General features: G+C 39.2%; 1 protein-coding gene across 5 annotated transcripts; it reads right to left on the bottom strand.

The window, feature by feature from the left end:
- Positions 1 to 1,407: 1,407 nt before the first annotated feature.
- Positions 1,408 to 15,346, bottom strand: LOC124114579 (cell death abnormality protein 1-like). 5 transcript variants are annotated; one of them, XM_048390243.1, is made up of 11 exons: positions 14,977 to 15,344; positions 14,281 to 14,333; positions 12,628 to 12,912; positions 11,950 to 12,255; positions 11,323 to 11,628; positions 10,686 to 10,970; positions 10,048 to 10,332; positions 9,214 to 9,519; positions 4,147 to 4,234; positions 3,052 to 3,065; positions 1,408 to 1,431 (listed from the first exon to the last, which is right to left on the bottom strand). In XM_048390243.1, the coding sequence occupies exons 2-9, from the start codon at positions 14,309 to 14,311 to the stop codon at positions 4,155 to 4,157; spliced, it is 1,884 nt and encodes a 627-aa protein (XP_048246200.1). In that variant the 5' UTR covers positions 14,312 to 14,333; positions 14,977 to 15,344; the 3' UTR covers positions 1,408 to 1,431; positions 3,052 to 3,065; positions 4,147 to 4,154. The 5 variants fall into 5 exon arrangements, with proteins under 5 accessions (XP_048246200.1, XP_048246201.1, XP_048246204.1 ...); XM_048390244.1 differs by lacking the exon at positions 1,408 to 1,431 and having other exon boundaries at positions 2,356 to 3,065; positions 11,344 to 11,628; positions 14,977 to 15,343; XM_048390247.1 differs by lacking the exons at positions 1,408 to 1,431; positions 11,950 to 12,255 and having other exon boundaries at positions 2,356 to 3,065; positions 14,977 to 15,346.
- Between the last annotated feature and the right edge of the window lie 1,831 nt (positions 15,347 to 17,177).

Below are 17,177 nucleotides of genomic sequence, written 5' to 3'. Positions count from 1 at the left end.
AGCGAACTCACTCGTTCCTTACTTATCAACATTATCCGTACAGGGTTCCCTACCAAACTTTTCTGTCACAAAATTCACCGGACGAATTATGAAATATCACATGTCATTCATGCGTACCCGCGAGTTCGATGTCTGACGCCTGGAGCCATTTTCAGTTTGCGCCATATTGGCTCATTCATAACCACTCGTATCTTGTACATAGATTACGGAATGGGACGAGTGTCCAAAATGGCATCGGGATCACTCGTAAGTGTCCGAAGACTAAAGTCACGACATTCGCCACCACTCGCCCTTTTCCGTAACCTGCAAAAAGTATCGTCCCCCTATCAGAACAGAACAGAACAGAGTTTATTCTCAAAAACACACAATAGTGGTATAGATAACACACATGACGAAGTGTAATATAATTGTATAACGAATGTGTCACAATAGAAGCAATTTGGAGTTAAAATATAATATGCATTATATATACATACTTTATACAATATATACATTCATATTTGCATACATACATAGGTAAATAATTATATATTAAGGTACTATCTTGATATGTAGTGGCATGTAGATCATTTCATTGTAGCAGTGCGAGTCCATTCTTGATATATTTACATAACTTTGTAAGAAGAGGTCTGAAATCACAATTCATTAAGTAGTTGTATTTATGCACAGTAGGATACTTACAAAAATAGTCTGGTAACAGGGTTGTTCTAAGGTTGAGTAATTCGTTACAGCTCAATAAAAAATGAAATTCGTCGCGAACAGCAGCATTACATAGAGTACAATATCTGTTGATACGTGGTATTCCGTGCCATTGTCCTATTTCAATCGGCAACTTGTGATTTGTTGTTCTAAAACGCGTTAGCCAAATGCGTAGATTTTGTGGGAGAATTAAAAGATATGGTTCTAAAGTGGGTTCGCTTTTGAATAGTTTATAATTATCTGCCTTAGAGGAATTTTGAATATAAGCTTGCCAAGATTGTTTATACTGATCTGTTAATACTATTTTCACTTGTTGTTTGACCCACTGGACATCTGGTACAGCTTGTGATATCCACAAGTAATGCAGTCCAGTTTCTTGCAGGATTTGTTTTATCATATTCAATAGAGGAAATTGTACCTTTTCAGATTTAGATGAAAGGGATAGCGTTATTGAGTACTTGATTTGTGGTAGTGGTTTTGGGGAAAGTAGGATCTTACACCCGAATGAAATGATTCTTACTTTGATGTTAATTATTATCGATGGATGTTATGTGCAAAAATACGACAAACCAATCAGAATGCGCGTATGATTTCAAGTTCTTCGTCAAAGAATCCCCAAGAAATAATTTGATTTTACACATGTCTTGCATCTAAACATATACCCTAGACACAATTAAATGTGTTCAATCATACTGTATAATTCCGCATGTCCAGAAGTGCTTTAAATTGCATCTGAAATATATAAAATATATGGGTAAATATATATGAACCATTACGCAACGAGTTGACAATTGTTTTAGGTATGCCCGTTTGCGCTAAGACGGAACCTGATCTCAAAAATGCCCATGTGAGGTGCACGAGTTTACAGTATCCGTCCAAACATTAATATTTCCGCCTAAAAGGCCAAGTAACTGTGAAATTATGAACGGACCACTGACAATTAGTGATGACACCAGGTGTTCGAGAAAAGGATAAACATGTCCTACCCTACTGTCCAGGCCTACAAACAAACCACATAATCCGGTGATCGTTTAACCTGAAAAGCCACGATAGTGCACCTGCCGAATTTAAACTACGTCCCTCTGTATACAAGTGCATAGATTCTGCTGCTTATAGGTAAAGATAAACGTTCAAGAAATATATTTGCAACACGTTTTTTAAATCTAGATTTAAATTACAGATATTGACACAGGGTCTGAAAAGTTTGGCTCATGACTTGCAAAGGTTCGAAGCTCAAATTAAAGTGACCATCACATGAAATGCGCCTGTCTTAATGTTAAACAGCTCTCTTGTGGCTACAGTGGGGGTAGAAACCAGTGGGGTGTCTGTCTATGCTGGTAAAGTCGATGTCTGTGTCGTCGTTGGCGAGAGGTTGCCTGTCTTTGTGTGAATGCCTGTTGTCTGTGTTACTGCAATGGAGACATAGGGGTGCCTGTTTTTGTGTAAATGTCTGTTGTCTGTGTTACTGCAGTGGAGACATAGGGGTGCCTGTTTTTGTGTAAATGCCTGTTGTCTGTGTTACTGCAGTGGAGGCATAGGGGTGCCTGTTTTTTGTGTTATAGTCTGTAGTCTGTGTTACTGCAGTGGAGATATAGGGGTGCCTGTCTTGGTGTTATAGTCTGTTGTCTGTGTTACTTCAGTGAAGACATAGGGGTGCCTTTTTCTGTGTTATTGTCTGTTGTCTGTGTTACTGCAGTGGAGACATAGGGGTGCCTGTCTTGGTGTTATAGTCTGTTTTCTGAGCGGCTACAGTAGACACCTAGGTGTGCCTGTCATGAGTGTCATGTGTGGCTACATTAGATACCTAGGGGTGGCTGTCATGAGTGTAAAGACTGTTGTGTGTGTTTGTGTGGCTACAGTAGACACCTAGGGGTGGCTGTCGTTGGTGTAAAGACTGTTGTGTGTGTGGCTACATTAGATACCTAGGGGTGGCTGTCATGGGGGTAAAGACCGTTGTGTGTGTGGCTACAGTAGACATCTATAATGTGACATACTATCACCCGTGTGTTGTTTGGTTGTGTTGTATTTACCTAACTGCCCAAGTGGTTGGCTTGAGTGAATGGTGAATTACGTCGCTGTCAGAGATAGCAGTGTGAATTGTTAAAAATATCTACTCAAATAATCTGAGAAATAGTGAATTCCCTTTGCTAGATTCCCAGACAAGGAACATGACATTGCCGTCACATGCTGGTTCTGGCAATAGTGCAGAGGCAGTCGTAAATGTGAAACAAGAACGTCCACATCCCAACAACTCACCAGATGGCTGGTTGCAACAGAAGATGCTAAGATGCATACATGTATATTGTCAAAGTATGCTTCAAGTAAAATATGAAAAAGAATTATATTACTTACAACGCCTTGGCTTCCTGAAAAAGAATAAATGAGGAGGTATTTAAAACTGCAATATTAAAATAAAGTAATGTTGTGTCTACAGTAACAAGGGGCACATCTGGCTCAGTTGTCGTAGACGCAACAGTTTATTGTGCAGAATTGCATCCTTTTCGCGTACCAGAGTAGTGTCCCTCAGGCATAGCGAAAACCTAGGATCGTATAATCCCATATCGTCCTGATTATGTGTCTAGGTTTGTCAGCACCATAACCATGTCCGTGGGTGTCACTTACGTAGTGTCCATCAGGCATGGTGAAAACCTAGGATCGTATGAATCACAGAACACCCTGATTATGTGTCTAGGTTTGTCAGCACCATATCCATGTTCGTGGGTGTCACTTAAGTAGTGTCCCTCAGGCATGGCGAAAACCTAGGATCGTATAATCCCATATCGCCCTGACTATGTGTCTAGGTTTGTCAGCACCATAACAATGTCCGTGTCTTACCAAAGTGGTAAACGTCTGAGACCTGCATCACTTCCGGCTTTCCTCCCACATCAACCTGACACGACGTGATATAACTGAACTGCTGCCCAAGGCGGTGTTACATCAAACTTACTCACCCACCTCTTCACTAACACTACCAACAATCAGAAGATCTTTACAGAAGATACTACCGCGTGCTTTAAAGAACAAGTCTTCGTGAGACTTACCTTCTTATCAGCCATGTAAACCCTTTGTCAAACGTTCTTCTACATCGAGCAATGCAAATAGATTTAGTTATTAATACACAGTGTACCTGTTTGACATTTCCTCGTATACACCAACCCCTTCGGGTTACCCCACACAAATACGTATACACATTTGCCAGTAAAACCATGTCATGCGTTGAATGAAAATTGCCATCAAAGAACGACCGGATACAATTGCCATCACTGATGGCAACATGGTAAATATAGAATAATATTTGTGTATTCGTAAACCTGAAATCTCTGATTCCAGTACAAAATTATATCCATGGAAAATATGTCAAAGTTACGCTGAACAAACCGAACTGATCATAGAGTAGATGCTGAAGTAGTCTGAGGTTAGCACCCGAACCAAACAAATTAAACTCACCTCTTCCATCAACAAATTGTCGAAAAGATATAGACCGCAACAGGTAACATCCACATCCACTGTATACTCTGTGTAATGTGACCCTCACCTGTAACAAACACGATATGACTAATTAGTGTGTCTAATGTGCCACTCACCCCTAACACACAAACACAATGTGACTAATTAATTATAATCTGTCTGATGTGCCCCTCACCTGTAACAAAACAAACACAATATGACTAATTAGTCTGTCGAATGTGCCCTTCATCTCTAACACACAAACACAATATGACTAATTAATCTGTCTGATGTGCCCCTCACCTGTAACAAAACAAACACAATATGACTAATAAGTCTGTCTAATGTGCCCCTCACCTGTAACAAACAAACACAATATGACTAATTAGTCTGTCTAATGTGCCCTTCATCTCTAACACACAAACACAATATGACTAATTAATCTGTCTGATGTGCCCCTCACCTGTAACAAAACAAACACAATATGACTAATAAGTCTGTCTAATGTGCCCCTCACCTGTAACAAACAAAAACAATATGACTAATTAGTCTGTCTAATGTGCCCCTCACCTGTAACACACAAACACAATATGACTAATTAGTCTGTCTAATGTGCCCCTCACCTGTAACAAACAAACACAGTATGAGGAAATAGTCTGTCTTATATACTCAACGTACATCCCCTAAAGTTTACGACTTCTTCTTTGAAAGACTTGCTTCCCTCTGTCATAGTCAAAGTGCTTATAGTCGTTCCTTAAATCGGGCCTCTCAAAGATATGCCGATCAGCTTTGATAAAATACTGTGTACCTCAAAATGGTCAAAAACACTATTTTCCTTTCACAGATAAGAAATATTACATGTTATGACCTTCTTTGGTGATGAAGTACTGTTAAAAAATAAATAAAATATATTTATGTTGTATTGTATATACTCACACACACACACACACACACACACACACACACACACGCACACGCACACACGCACACACACACACACAGAATGTCTGCCTTAGGATGTACAATAGTGGACAGTTTTACTACTTAGGATAATTACTGACATCTCTTAAGTGCTAAGAAAGTATATTTCCCTAGACTGTTGAGTAAATACGGATTTGAGCTGAAGAACAGCATTTTAAGTTTCTGCTGGTCTGGATGGACACAATAATACTCTCTTTTACCTGCAAAGAATGGACACTGGACACACAAATTTTGATTCTACTGATTCTAAGCAAATTTTGATTCTGAGCAATGAATAAATCAACACAGCCAACACTTTGATGAGGGCAAACGTCTCCAAAACCATACTTATATGACACGTCTTTAACATCATAAGCCCAGCATTTTCCCCATTTCGGCCTTGTTCAACTCGAAGTGTTGGGCATGCATAAGAATAATATTATATTTTTGGCTTTTGAAACATAAAAGATTTACATTGCAGTATTTGGATAACTTTCCAAGCTTGATGCGCTGATGATTTTGGGGGTTAAGTACCATGAGGCAGATGAGGAAAAATGAACACCCAGTTATTTATAGCAAGAAACTATTTCAAGATAATTTGTGTTAAAACAAACATAACATAACACCGTAATGATCCACGATTTCTAAAAACAATGATTTTACTTTTATCAATATTAACCTTCAATTTCCATTTGTTATGATAAATAGCACATTTATATGAACGCTTTTGTTGGTCAGCTTGTCTGAAATCAAACATGACAATATCGTCAGCAAACAGCAATATAAACAATTCCAATTGGTCCATGGTGATCCCCTTTGTCCGTCAGAACTTAAAATAAATATCATTGATCAAAAAAAGAAAACAAAAACGTGACATTTGACATCCCTGCCTCAACCCATATTAACATATTAAAAGTATGCATAGCCAGCATCCATTGAAATACGAGCTGCACCGTGTTCATGCATAATTTGTGTTAATCAGTACAGCCTACTTTTAACAACACCATACAAAGGTTTGTACAACATCATATAATTTTTAAACATTTCAATACAGGGTAGGGGTATATTTTTGAAAAATTCAATTGGCAAACCACAATATCCAGATGATTTTCCAGATTTCGTATCCTGGATGACTTCTCAGAGTTCAGATTCAGTTATATCAGGGTCCATAAATGAATATTCATCAATAGAATTATTAAGAAAGTCATCGATAGTTGTATAGAAATCAATAGAGTCATCAATATCTCCCATGAATCCAAAAAAAGTCTCAAAGTGACACATCCAGTCCTTTGGCGTGATTGAGTTTGTTTTATGGTCTGGTTCACGAAAGCATGGACCAGAACTGTTTACTGTCGTGTTCACAGATGGCTTCTTTTAATTTTTCAACAAACATATTAAATGCATCATCCATTTTCTCCATACATAAGTCTTTATAATATTTTCGAGCTGATAGGTATTGCTGTCTGACAAATATACTGTTACTGGAATGAAATGCGCGAAGCCATCAACGAGTGGTTGCACCTGCCTCTCGACTGTCCTGGCCATACCAGTTGTCTCCCCTTAATCTATTGTTGATGCACGAGTTGTGAGAATCCTGTCGCGGGTGCTTGCACAAGTTGTCATCATGCTTGTAAACATTGAAGCCGCATTATCAATGTTTTGCTGAGTCAGCTGGAAATGGAAATCCTGTAGGATTGAAACAGGTAGATTAATTTACTTGGTAGTGTTCTCATCGTTGAAGTCATCTTTCCATATAAATCGTTGTTTTGGTGACAAATGTTCATATGTATTAGTATATGTACCGTTTCTTTGGAGAGAACTGGCAAATGTGAAGATTCTACTTGATCACAGACTGTAAACGATGTACAGTATGGAAAGGAATGTTCTGTAGCCATAACGTGGTCGACTACACTCTTACCGTCGTTAGCTATACATGTTATCTTTCCATATCCTGCGTCGTCACCAGGCCTACTATTACAGATTCTGAAACCAGTTGTTTTGCACAAATCCAGTAATTTAAGACCTCGCTTATTTACAGTGCAATCTTGTGAGACACGTTGAATGAACTCACAATCTTCGATATAGTGAAGGTCATCATCAATAGGTAAATATGAAATGTCATCATTAATGATAAAATCATGGCAAGCATTATAACCTGTCCTGGCGTTCAGATCTCCCATTACAATGATATTACAACCAGGATGATTTGTTTGATTTGTGTGTTATCCCTGTCCAACATATCCAACACAGGTTCTGCTGAATGTACACTTCAGTTGACTGATGTGTAATACACTAGTGCCAAAAAAAATGGATGTCGTTTGTAGTATCACCTTTAACCACATGATATTATCTGTTGTGTTGCAGTTTGTATGAAGATCACAAGATGACGCAAGCTTGGTTTTTTATCAACAGCAAGGAGTCCTCAAGAGTTTCTAAAAGCACCAGCGGGTCTTGGTCTGGTTTGACCCGGTCTGGGTGTTACCAGGAAGACTAAATATATCATTCTGACCTGCCCAAATTGCCACAATTCCTGTGACAACGTAAAACAGGACAAAGTCAATAAATGAGGGTATTTCCGTTTTCTTCTGTAAATCTTCAAAATTCCACACTGTACAGTTACTAACAGTTGTGTCATTAGCATTGCTAGGGCGTTGACCTACTTGTTAATTTCACTCTGCTCCCATCAACTCTGGATTTCTAGGTTTAAAGGTTCTCACGCATGTAAGTACCAGGTTGACCACATCAGTCCCATCAAGCATGTAGAGTTTATTGTCTATCTGTAGTTTGTCATGTTTCAAAATAGAAAACTTGCCTTCTTCCCTCACTTTCTCCAAGAAGGGATTGGAGGTTTGTCAGGTACGTCTCACTGCATCTGTATAATCGACGGAGATCCCTATGTTTTGCCTTTCCATTTTTTTAACTTGGCTCATGATAGTGGCTTTCTGTTTTGGAGTCCTGAACGTAGCTAAAATGTGCCTTGGTCCACTTGATTTCGTTGGTAGCCGACTCACTCTATCAAATATTGTTTCTTCCTGTATTTCCATGTTATCAACAATCACCCCAAGCAGTTTATTTCCTGTCTCTACTGTTAACTCTCTAAATGTCTCCTCGGCGTTATAAACAATTACAATGTTCTTTCTCTCCTGGCTATCCAGCATGTCCACTTTACGAGTTAAGTTAGTAAGTTGGTCCCGAAAGTCACCATTTTCATCAGATAGAATATGTACCTCTTTCTCTACTTGAGTTATAGTGCTCATTTTGTCGAAATTAGTTGGCATGTCCCTCCTCATGCCTTGTATTTCAGCTATTACTTCTTTCAAGATCGGTTCCCGTGAGCTGTCCAATGTAGCTTGTGCGACATGTGCAACATAGGGACACGCATAACTGACCGTCGTCTTGCTCTGCCACTCATAAATGCTGAAACGTTGCCATGTAACATCCAACATGTACTCTATATGTCTCCAAATCGCAGCCCATTTCCTTATCAATGACCAAGGTGACTTGCGGGGTTTTGTTGGTTGTTTTAACAGCTCAGATCAGTAATTTCGACAGAACATGTTCATATAATGTTATCGCCCTCTGACAAGCTGGCTTTCACTGGCTTACATTCAACAGATGAAGTACTCGACACATACTGTTAATTACTACGTTGAAACTCCAATGTTCTCATGTCCTAGTATTATTTTAATCATTTTATTTATTGTTATGACCGTATCGTTATATAAGTATGTCATTAATGTAACAAAAACACCCCACTTGTACAGACGGTGCAAAGAAAGTAGGCACATTCGTATACAGTAACATTTCTCATTCAAAGGAAGCTGACATATTTTACCTTAGGTGTCACTATTGAAGTGCATTTTAGTGAGGAGTTCACATATTACATCCCGTAAAAATTAATAATCTATTGGCGTAAAACCAAATAAAAGTATGGTTGGATTTATGTCAAAACATGTTGTACATTTACAAATGAAATCCAAATAGTCGTATGAACCAACGTATTGGAGCTGCCAATCTGCTGTATGCAATCTTCTTAACATCTACCCTAAGTACCTATGTTCTGACTCAACTCTTATCAGGATCTGTTTAAAGAATTGTCTCCGGTACCTGTTGTCTGTATCTGTGATCCTGTTGTTATGTTACAGAAATATCCACTGAATCCTTCCATACACCCGATGGTGCATTCCCCGTTGAGTTGAATGCAGTAGTTTATTATACAGTTTGGGCTACAAAGTTGATCACAGTGGTCACCATGCCGACCGCGAACACACCCTTCTGAACACTTCCCAGTATATTTGTGACAGTGTCGAAGGTTTCTGACAGGATGAAGTCTGCACTTATCTGAACATTGTCGGTCGCAGTTGTCTCCATACTTGCCCCACTCGCACATCGGGATACCCTGTACTGTAGAAACTGAAAACAAACATTCATTTGGAGTTAATGTGGACAATAGTTGGATCAAGTTTTTTCAAGAGAGAAGAGTAACTTCCCTTGGATGAGTTTTGTGTTTTAAACGAATAGTGAGTGAGTGAGTGAGTGAGTGATTATGGTTTAACGTCGTTTTTAGCAATATTCCACACATTGTACCAACGTCGGGAATCGAACCCGGGTCTTCGTCGTGACGAGCGAATGCTTTACCCACTAGGCTACCCGACCGCCCTGTTAAACGAATAAATATTATCACATGTATCTGTGCAACAAACAGTGAAAAGGAATCGAATATGTGAGCACATTTCTCGTGTAGAAAGTACTGCAAAAGTCTCATTGAAAACAGTTCAATGAAAGTGATCTGCTAACCATCACTTCAATGTTCAACCCAACTGAAGACAGAATAATAATCTAATATTCAGAAAAAAAGATAAAAAAGGTAAGATAAGAATACTAACATCAGAATCTGTTTATTGAACTGTATCTTTGTACCTGTTGTCTGTATTTGCGTACCTGTTGTTGTGTTACAGAAATATCCACTGTATCCATCTATACACCCGAGGGTACATGCCCCTTTGGGTTGATTGCACGTGGTCTTGATGCAGTTCGGGCTACAAAGTTGATCACAGTGGTCACCATGCCAACCACGAACACACCCTTCTGAACACTTCCCAGTATCTTTCTGACAGTGTCGAAGGTTTCTGACAGGATGAAGTCTACACTGATCTGAACATAGTCGGTCACAGTTGTGTCCATACTTGCCCCACTCGCACACTGGGACACCCTGTACTGTAGAAACTGAAAACAGAAGTTCATTTGAAGTTAATGTGGACAATAGTTGGATCAAGTTTTTTAAGAGAGAAGAGTTACTTCCCTTGGATTAGTTTTATGTTTTAAACGCATAAATATAATCACATGTATCTGTGCGACCAACAGTGAAAAGGAATCGAATATGTGAGCACATTTCTCGTGTAGAAAGTACTGCAAAAGTCTCATTGAAAACAGTTCAATGAAAGTGATCTGCCAACCATCACTTCAAAGTTCATCCCAACTGAAGACAGAATAATAATCTCATATTCAGAAAAAAAGATAAAAAAGGTAAGATAAGAATTCTAACATCAGAATCTGTTTATAGAACTGTATCTATGTACCTGTTGTTATGTTACAGAAATATCCACTGAATCCTTCCATACACCCAATGGTGCATTCCCGGTTGAGTTGAATGCACGAGTTTCTTATACAGTTCGGGCTACAAAGTTGATCACAGTGGTCACCATGCCGACCGCGAACACACCCTTGTAAACACTTCCCAGTATCTTTGTGACAGTGTCGAAGGTTTCTGACAGGATGAAGTCTACACTGATCTGAACATTGTCGGTCACAGTTGTGTCCATACTTGCCCCACTCGCACACTGGGACATACTGTACTGTAGAAACTGAAAACAGAAGTTCATTTGAAGTTAATGTGGACAATAGTTGGATCAAGTTTTCAAGAGAGAAGAGTTACTTCCCTTGGATTAGTTTTATGTTTTAAACGCATAAATATAATCACATTTATCTGTGCAACCAACAGTGAAAAGGAATCGAATATGTGAGCACATTTCTCGTGTAGAAAGTACTGCAAAAGTCTCATTGAAAACAGTTCAATGAAAGTGATCTGCCAACCATCACTTCAAAGTTCATCCCAACTGAAGACAGAATAATAATCTCATATTCAGAAAAAAAGATAAAAAAGGTAAGATAAGAATACTAACATCAGAATCTGTTTATAGAACTGTATCTATTTACCTGTTGTCTGTATTTGCGTACCTGCTGTTGTGTTACAGAAATATCCAATGTATCCATCTACACACCCGATGGTACATCCCCCGTTGCCTTGGTTGCAGATAGTGCTGATGCAGTTCGGGCTACAAAGTTGATCACAGTAGTCTCCATGCCGACCGCGAACACACCCCTGTAAACACTTCCCAGTATATTTGTGACAGGGTCGAAGCTTTGTGCCAAGGTAAAGTCCACAGTGATCTGAACATAGTCGGTCACAGTTGTGTCCATACTTGCCCCACTCGCACACTGGGACACCCTGTACTGTAGAAACTAAAAACAGAAGTTCATTTGTAGTTAATGTGGACAATAGTTGGATCAAGTTTTCAAAGAGAAGAATTACTTTCCTTGGATTAGTTTTATGTTTTAAACGCATAAATATAATCATATGTATCTGTGCAACAAACAGTGAAAAGGAATCGAATATGTGAGCACATTCTGAAAACAGTTCAATGAAAGTGATCTGCTAACCATCACTTCAAAGTTCATCCCAACTGAAGACAGAATAATAATCTCATATTCAGAAAAAAAGATAAAAAAGGTAAGATAAGAATACTAACATCAGAATCTGTTTATAGAACTGTATCTATTAACCTGTTGTCTGTTTTTGCGTAACTGCTGTTGTGTTACAGAAATATCCACTGTATCCATCTATACACCCGATGGTACATCCCCCGTTGCCTTGGTTACAGATGGTGTTGATGCAGTTGGGGCTACAAAGTTGATCACAGTGGTCACCATGCCAACCACGAACACACCCTTGTAAACACTTCCCAGTATATTTGTGACAGGGTCGAAGCTTTGTGCCAAGGTAAAGTCCACAGTCACCTGAACAAAGTCGGTCGCAGTTGTGTCCATACCTACCCCACTCGCACACTGGGACACCCTGTACTGCAGGAACTGAAAACAAACATTCATTTGAAGTTAATGTGGGCAATAGTTGGATCAAGTTTTCAAGAGAGAAGAATTACTTCCCTTAAATGAGTTTTGTGTTTTAAACACATAAATATAATCACATGTATCTGTGCAACCAACAGTGAAAAGGAATCGAATAAGTGAGCATATTTCTCGTGTAGAAATTACTGCAAAAGTCTCATTGAAAACAGTTCAATGAAAGTGATCTACTAACCATCACTTCAAAGTTCATCCCAACTGAAGACAGAATAACAATCTCATATTCAGAAAGAAAGATAAAGAAGGTAAGGTAAAAATACTAACATCAGAATCTGTGTATAGAATAGTATCTGTGGACTGTTGTCTGTATTTGCGTACCTGTTGTTATGTTACAGAAATATCCACTGTATCCTTCCATACACCCGATGTTGCATTTCCCATTGAGTTGAATGCACGAGTTTTTGATACAGTTCGGGCTACAAAATTTATCACAGTGGTCACCATGCCGACCACGAACACACCCTTCTGAACACTTCCCAGTATCTTTGTGACAGTGTCGAAGGTTTCTGACAGGATGAAGTCTACACTGATCTGAACATAGTCGGTCACAGTTGTGTCCATACTTGCCCCACTCGCACACTGGGACATACTGTACTGTAGAAACTGAAAACAGAAGTTCATTTGAAGTTAATGTGGCAATAGTTGGATCAAGTTTTCAAGAGAGAAGAGTTACTTCCCTTGGATTAGTTTTATGTTTTAAACGCATAAATATAATCACATGTATATCTACCATATTGCCGACGTGTTTGAAGCTTGCATGATTAGGCTAGTGAAAATATCTGTCAGTAGTCAATAGATCGGGGTCATGACGGCCCCAACCACGTAAGGAGTTAAGACACGTAGGTGGGTGCGCCAGATGCGCACTGACCATGTGTCCAGGTTTGTCAGCACCACATCCTGTCCGTGGGTTTCACCTCAGTACCAAACATCAAAGACCTGCTTCACGTAGGAATATCCTCCCACATTTAGTTGACATGTCGTCAAAACAGTGTTGAACCAAAGTCACTCATAGAAAGATCACATGACTATGAGTATGGTAGCACAATTCCACTGTTCAAGACATACATATAAGACAGGTCGGCCTCAGCCTATATTAAACATAACAAGGTCACAATGCCTACATATTATATAAGACAGGTCGACCTCAGTCTTTATTAAGCATAACAAGGTCACAATGCCTACATATTATATAAGACGGGTCGGCCTCAGCCTATATTAAACATAACAAGGTCAGAATGCCTACATATTATATAAGACAGGTCGACCTCAGTCTTTATTAAGCATAACAAGGTCACAATGCCTACATATTATATAAGACGGGTCGGCCTCAGCCTATATTAAACATAACAAGGTCAGAATGCCTACATATTATATAAGACAGGTCGACCTCAGCCTATATTAAACATAACAAGGTCACAATGCGTACATATTATATAAGACAGGTCGACCTCAGTCTTTATTAAGCATAACAAGGTCACAATACATACATATTATATAAGACAGGTCGACCTCAGCCTAGGTAAACATAACAAGGTAACAATACAAACACACAGTCTGGATGAGTTCTCGTGTGGATTCATGTATGGAGACAAGGTTGGATTGTGGATTTAGACGTCTCTTCTTTTTCATTAATGTATCAGTTGTATGATCTTGTCCGACCAAGTTGTCGCTCATTTTGAGTGAACATATATGTATGGAGACAGGGTTGAATAATGGATTCCATCTTCTGTCAATCATCATTCAAGTATCAGCTAAGCGACTTTGTTCTACCGAGTTATTGCCGCGGTAAAGATATATACTTGCATCTGTATCGAAACTTTGCATTGATAGAATAAAAAAGTTGAAAGCCAAAAGTCAACTTCGTTTTCATTTTCACTGTAGCTTCTGCCGTGTCATTTAAAGAAGTATATACATTTAGTTACCTGCAAGGGTAAATATAGCAGATAATGTAGTGGTAACCTGGGAACTTACCCAATATGATCAGCAAAGACGATCCAAGCATTTCAGCATGTAGACAATAACTCCTGAAAGAAAACAAAACAAAACAACCACACGTTATCATCCAATTGTTAAGATTACACTGTTACAAGTTATATTTTGCTAATACAATTCATAAAAATAGATCTCAAAACATAAGTACAAAGAGACCCGTTGAGATCCGGGTTTGAATTCATCTTCAGCAACCCCTTGCTTGTTGATGCTCATAATCACAGGATTGTCTGGCCCAGACTCGATTATTCACACACCGCCATCATGTAGCTGGAATACTGCTGAATGAAACAACAAACAAACATAAATAGCAAGAAGAATGTTTTTTTCCATTCAAGGTGTTTTCCAGTAATATCCCGACGTGCCATACATAGGCTTCACACAACTACCTACATTCAAATTCACAAAATGGCCGCCATGAGTCCCACTTCCTCATTGCCTGGCCTGCAGAAAAGTTGGTCAGCGATAGCGGGACAAACCCTGAATAGTTCATTCCTTCAAGTCCCCCACGTTGGTATATTAAACTGCACTGTATTATGTCAACGTGGATCTGCCGTGATGTTGGCATGCTGCATCTCGCTTTCTGTAGTAAGTGGTTTTGTAAATTTCAACGACATATCTGGAGTTGTGTGTACAAGTCTAATATGGCTGTAACTGAATAAGTGGATCTCGACTTACCCAAAGCATGAACAGACTGTTGTCACAGTGGCATCAAGTGCCAAGCTAGTGTCCCTCTAACATAATCACCAGCAAACAACACTCATCAGAAATGCAATCTCCTCTGGAAGGTAATGCGGATTTAGCGAGGCAATACCTATCGATTGACTACACCCGAGTTGTGTATGTGCAATTGTACAGCTTGTGCACTGAACGTTTGGCGGGGCTACACCTGAATCATGTCAGTGTAATCGTATAGCTTGTGAAGCTTTTCAGGGTAGGCCTGAACAATGTAACCGCAGTTGAATAGACTGTAGGCGGTCGAAACTATATACGAGAAGACGTCCGGGTGGTGCAGACTTCGTACGGGTTTACGCTCTGTTGCATCGAGGAACAGGTCCATAGTCAGATGTCGAGTCACCAGATCAAATGCCAAGTGTTGTCTACAGAGGCGTGTTTACCCCGGACATGCACACTGAACAGAGGACTCGAGTTACTGGAGAGCTGATTGTTTTATAACTGTGTGACAGGATAGTTGTTACTGCAGTGCTGACTGTTGTATAACTGTAGAACAGTATTGCTGTTACTGGAGGGCTGACTGTTGTATAACTTTATAGCAGTATTTTTGGTACTGGAGTGCTGACTGTTGTATAACTGTCAAACAGTATTGTTGGTACTGGAGTGCCGACTGTTGTATAACTGTATTAATGTATTGTTGGTGCTGAAGTGCTGACTGTTGTATAACTGTATTACAGTATTTGTGTTACTGGGGTGCTGAATGTTGTATAACTGTATCACAGTATTGTTGTTACTGCAGTGCTGACTGATGTATAACTGTATTACATTATTGGTGTTACTGCAGTGCTGACTGTTGTATAACTGTATCACAGGATTTGTGTACTGCAGTGCTGACTGATGTTAACTGTAGTACAGTATTGTTGTTACTGCAGTGCTGACTGTTGCATAACTGTATTACAGTATTGTTGTTACTGCAGTGCTGACTGTTGTATAACTGTACAACAGTATTGTTGATACTGGGGTGCTGACTGTTGCATAACTGTAATACAGTTTTGTTGTTACTGCAGTGCTGACTGATGTATAACTGTACAACAGTATTGTTGATACTGGGGTGCTGACTGTTGCATAACTGTAATACAGTATTGTTGTTACTGCAGTGCTGACTGATGTATAACTGTATTACAGTATTGTTGTTACTGCAGTGCTGACTGTTGCATAACTGTATTACAGTATTTGTGTTACTGGGGTGCTGACTGTTGCATAACTGTAATACAGTATTGTTGTTACTGCAGTGCTGACTGATGTATAACTGTACAACAGTATTGTTGATACTGGGGTGCTGACTGTTGCATAACTGTAATACAGTATTGTTGTTACTGCAGTGCTGACTGATGTATAACTGTACAACAGTATTGTTGATACTGGGGTGCTGACTGTTGCATAACTGTATTACAGTATTTGTGTTACTGGTGTGCTGACTGTTGCATAACTGTAATACAGTATTGTTGTTACTGCAGTGTTGACTGATGTATGACTCTATGACTGTATTTGTGTACTGGGGTGCTGACTGTTGCATAACTGTAATACAGTATTGTTGTTACTGCAGTGCTGACTGATGTATGACTCTATCACTGTATTTGTGTACTGGGGTGCTGACTAATGTATAACTGTATTACAGTATTGTTGTGACTGCAGTGCTGACTGTTGCATAACTGTATTACAGTACTGTTGTTACTGCAGTGCTGACTGGTGTATAACTGTATTACAGTATTTGTGTTACTAGGGTGCTGATTGTTGTATAACTGTACAACAGTATTGTTGTTACTGTAGAGCTGACTTTTGCATAACTGTATTACAGTATTGTTGTTACTGCAGTGCTGACTGATGTATAACTGTATTACAGTATTTGTGTTACTTGGAGTGCTGACTGATGTATAACTGTATTACATTATTGGTGTTACTGCAGTGCTGACTGTTGTATGACTCTATGACAGTATTTGTGTACTGGGGTGCTGACTGATGTATAACTGTATAACAGTATTGTTGTAACTGCAGTGCTGACTGTTGCATAACTGTACAACAGTATTGGTGGTACTGGGGTGCTGACTGTTGCATAACTGTATAACAGTATTGTTGTTACTGCAGTGCTGACTGTTGTATAACTGTATTACAGTACTTGTGTTACTGGGATGCTGAATGTTATT

Source organism: Haliotis rufescens, unplaced genomic scaffold (genome assembly GCF_023055435.1).
Source record: "Haliotis rufescens isolate VD_foot unplaced genomic scaffold, xgHalRufe1.0.p SCAF_88, whole genome shotgun sequence".
Lineage (NCBI taxonomy): Eukaryota > Metazoa > Mollusca > Gastropoda > Lepetellida > Haliotidae > Haliotis > Haliotis rufescens.
This window is presented reverse-complemented; position numbering and strand designations above follow the sequence as displayed.

Bases quoted from the DNA above. Each gene is read 5' to 3' on its own strand.
- LOC124114579 (XM_048390243.1), bottom strand. From the start codon at position 14,311: ATGCTTGGATCGTCTTTGCTGATCATATTGG. The intron at 12,256-12,627 runs GTACGCAAATAC...GTTTGTTTTCAG, and splicing joins TTTCTGTAACATAACAACAG to TTCCTGCAGTACAGGGTGTC. The intron at 10,333-10,685 runs GTACATAGATAC...TTCTGTTTTCAG, and splicing joins TTTCTGTAACATAACAACAG to TTTCTACAGTACAGGGTGTC.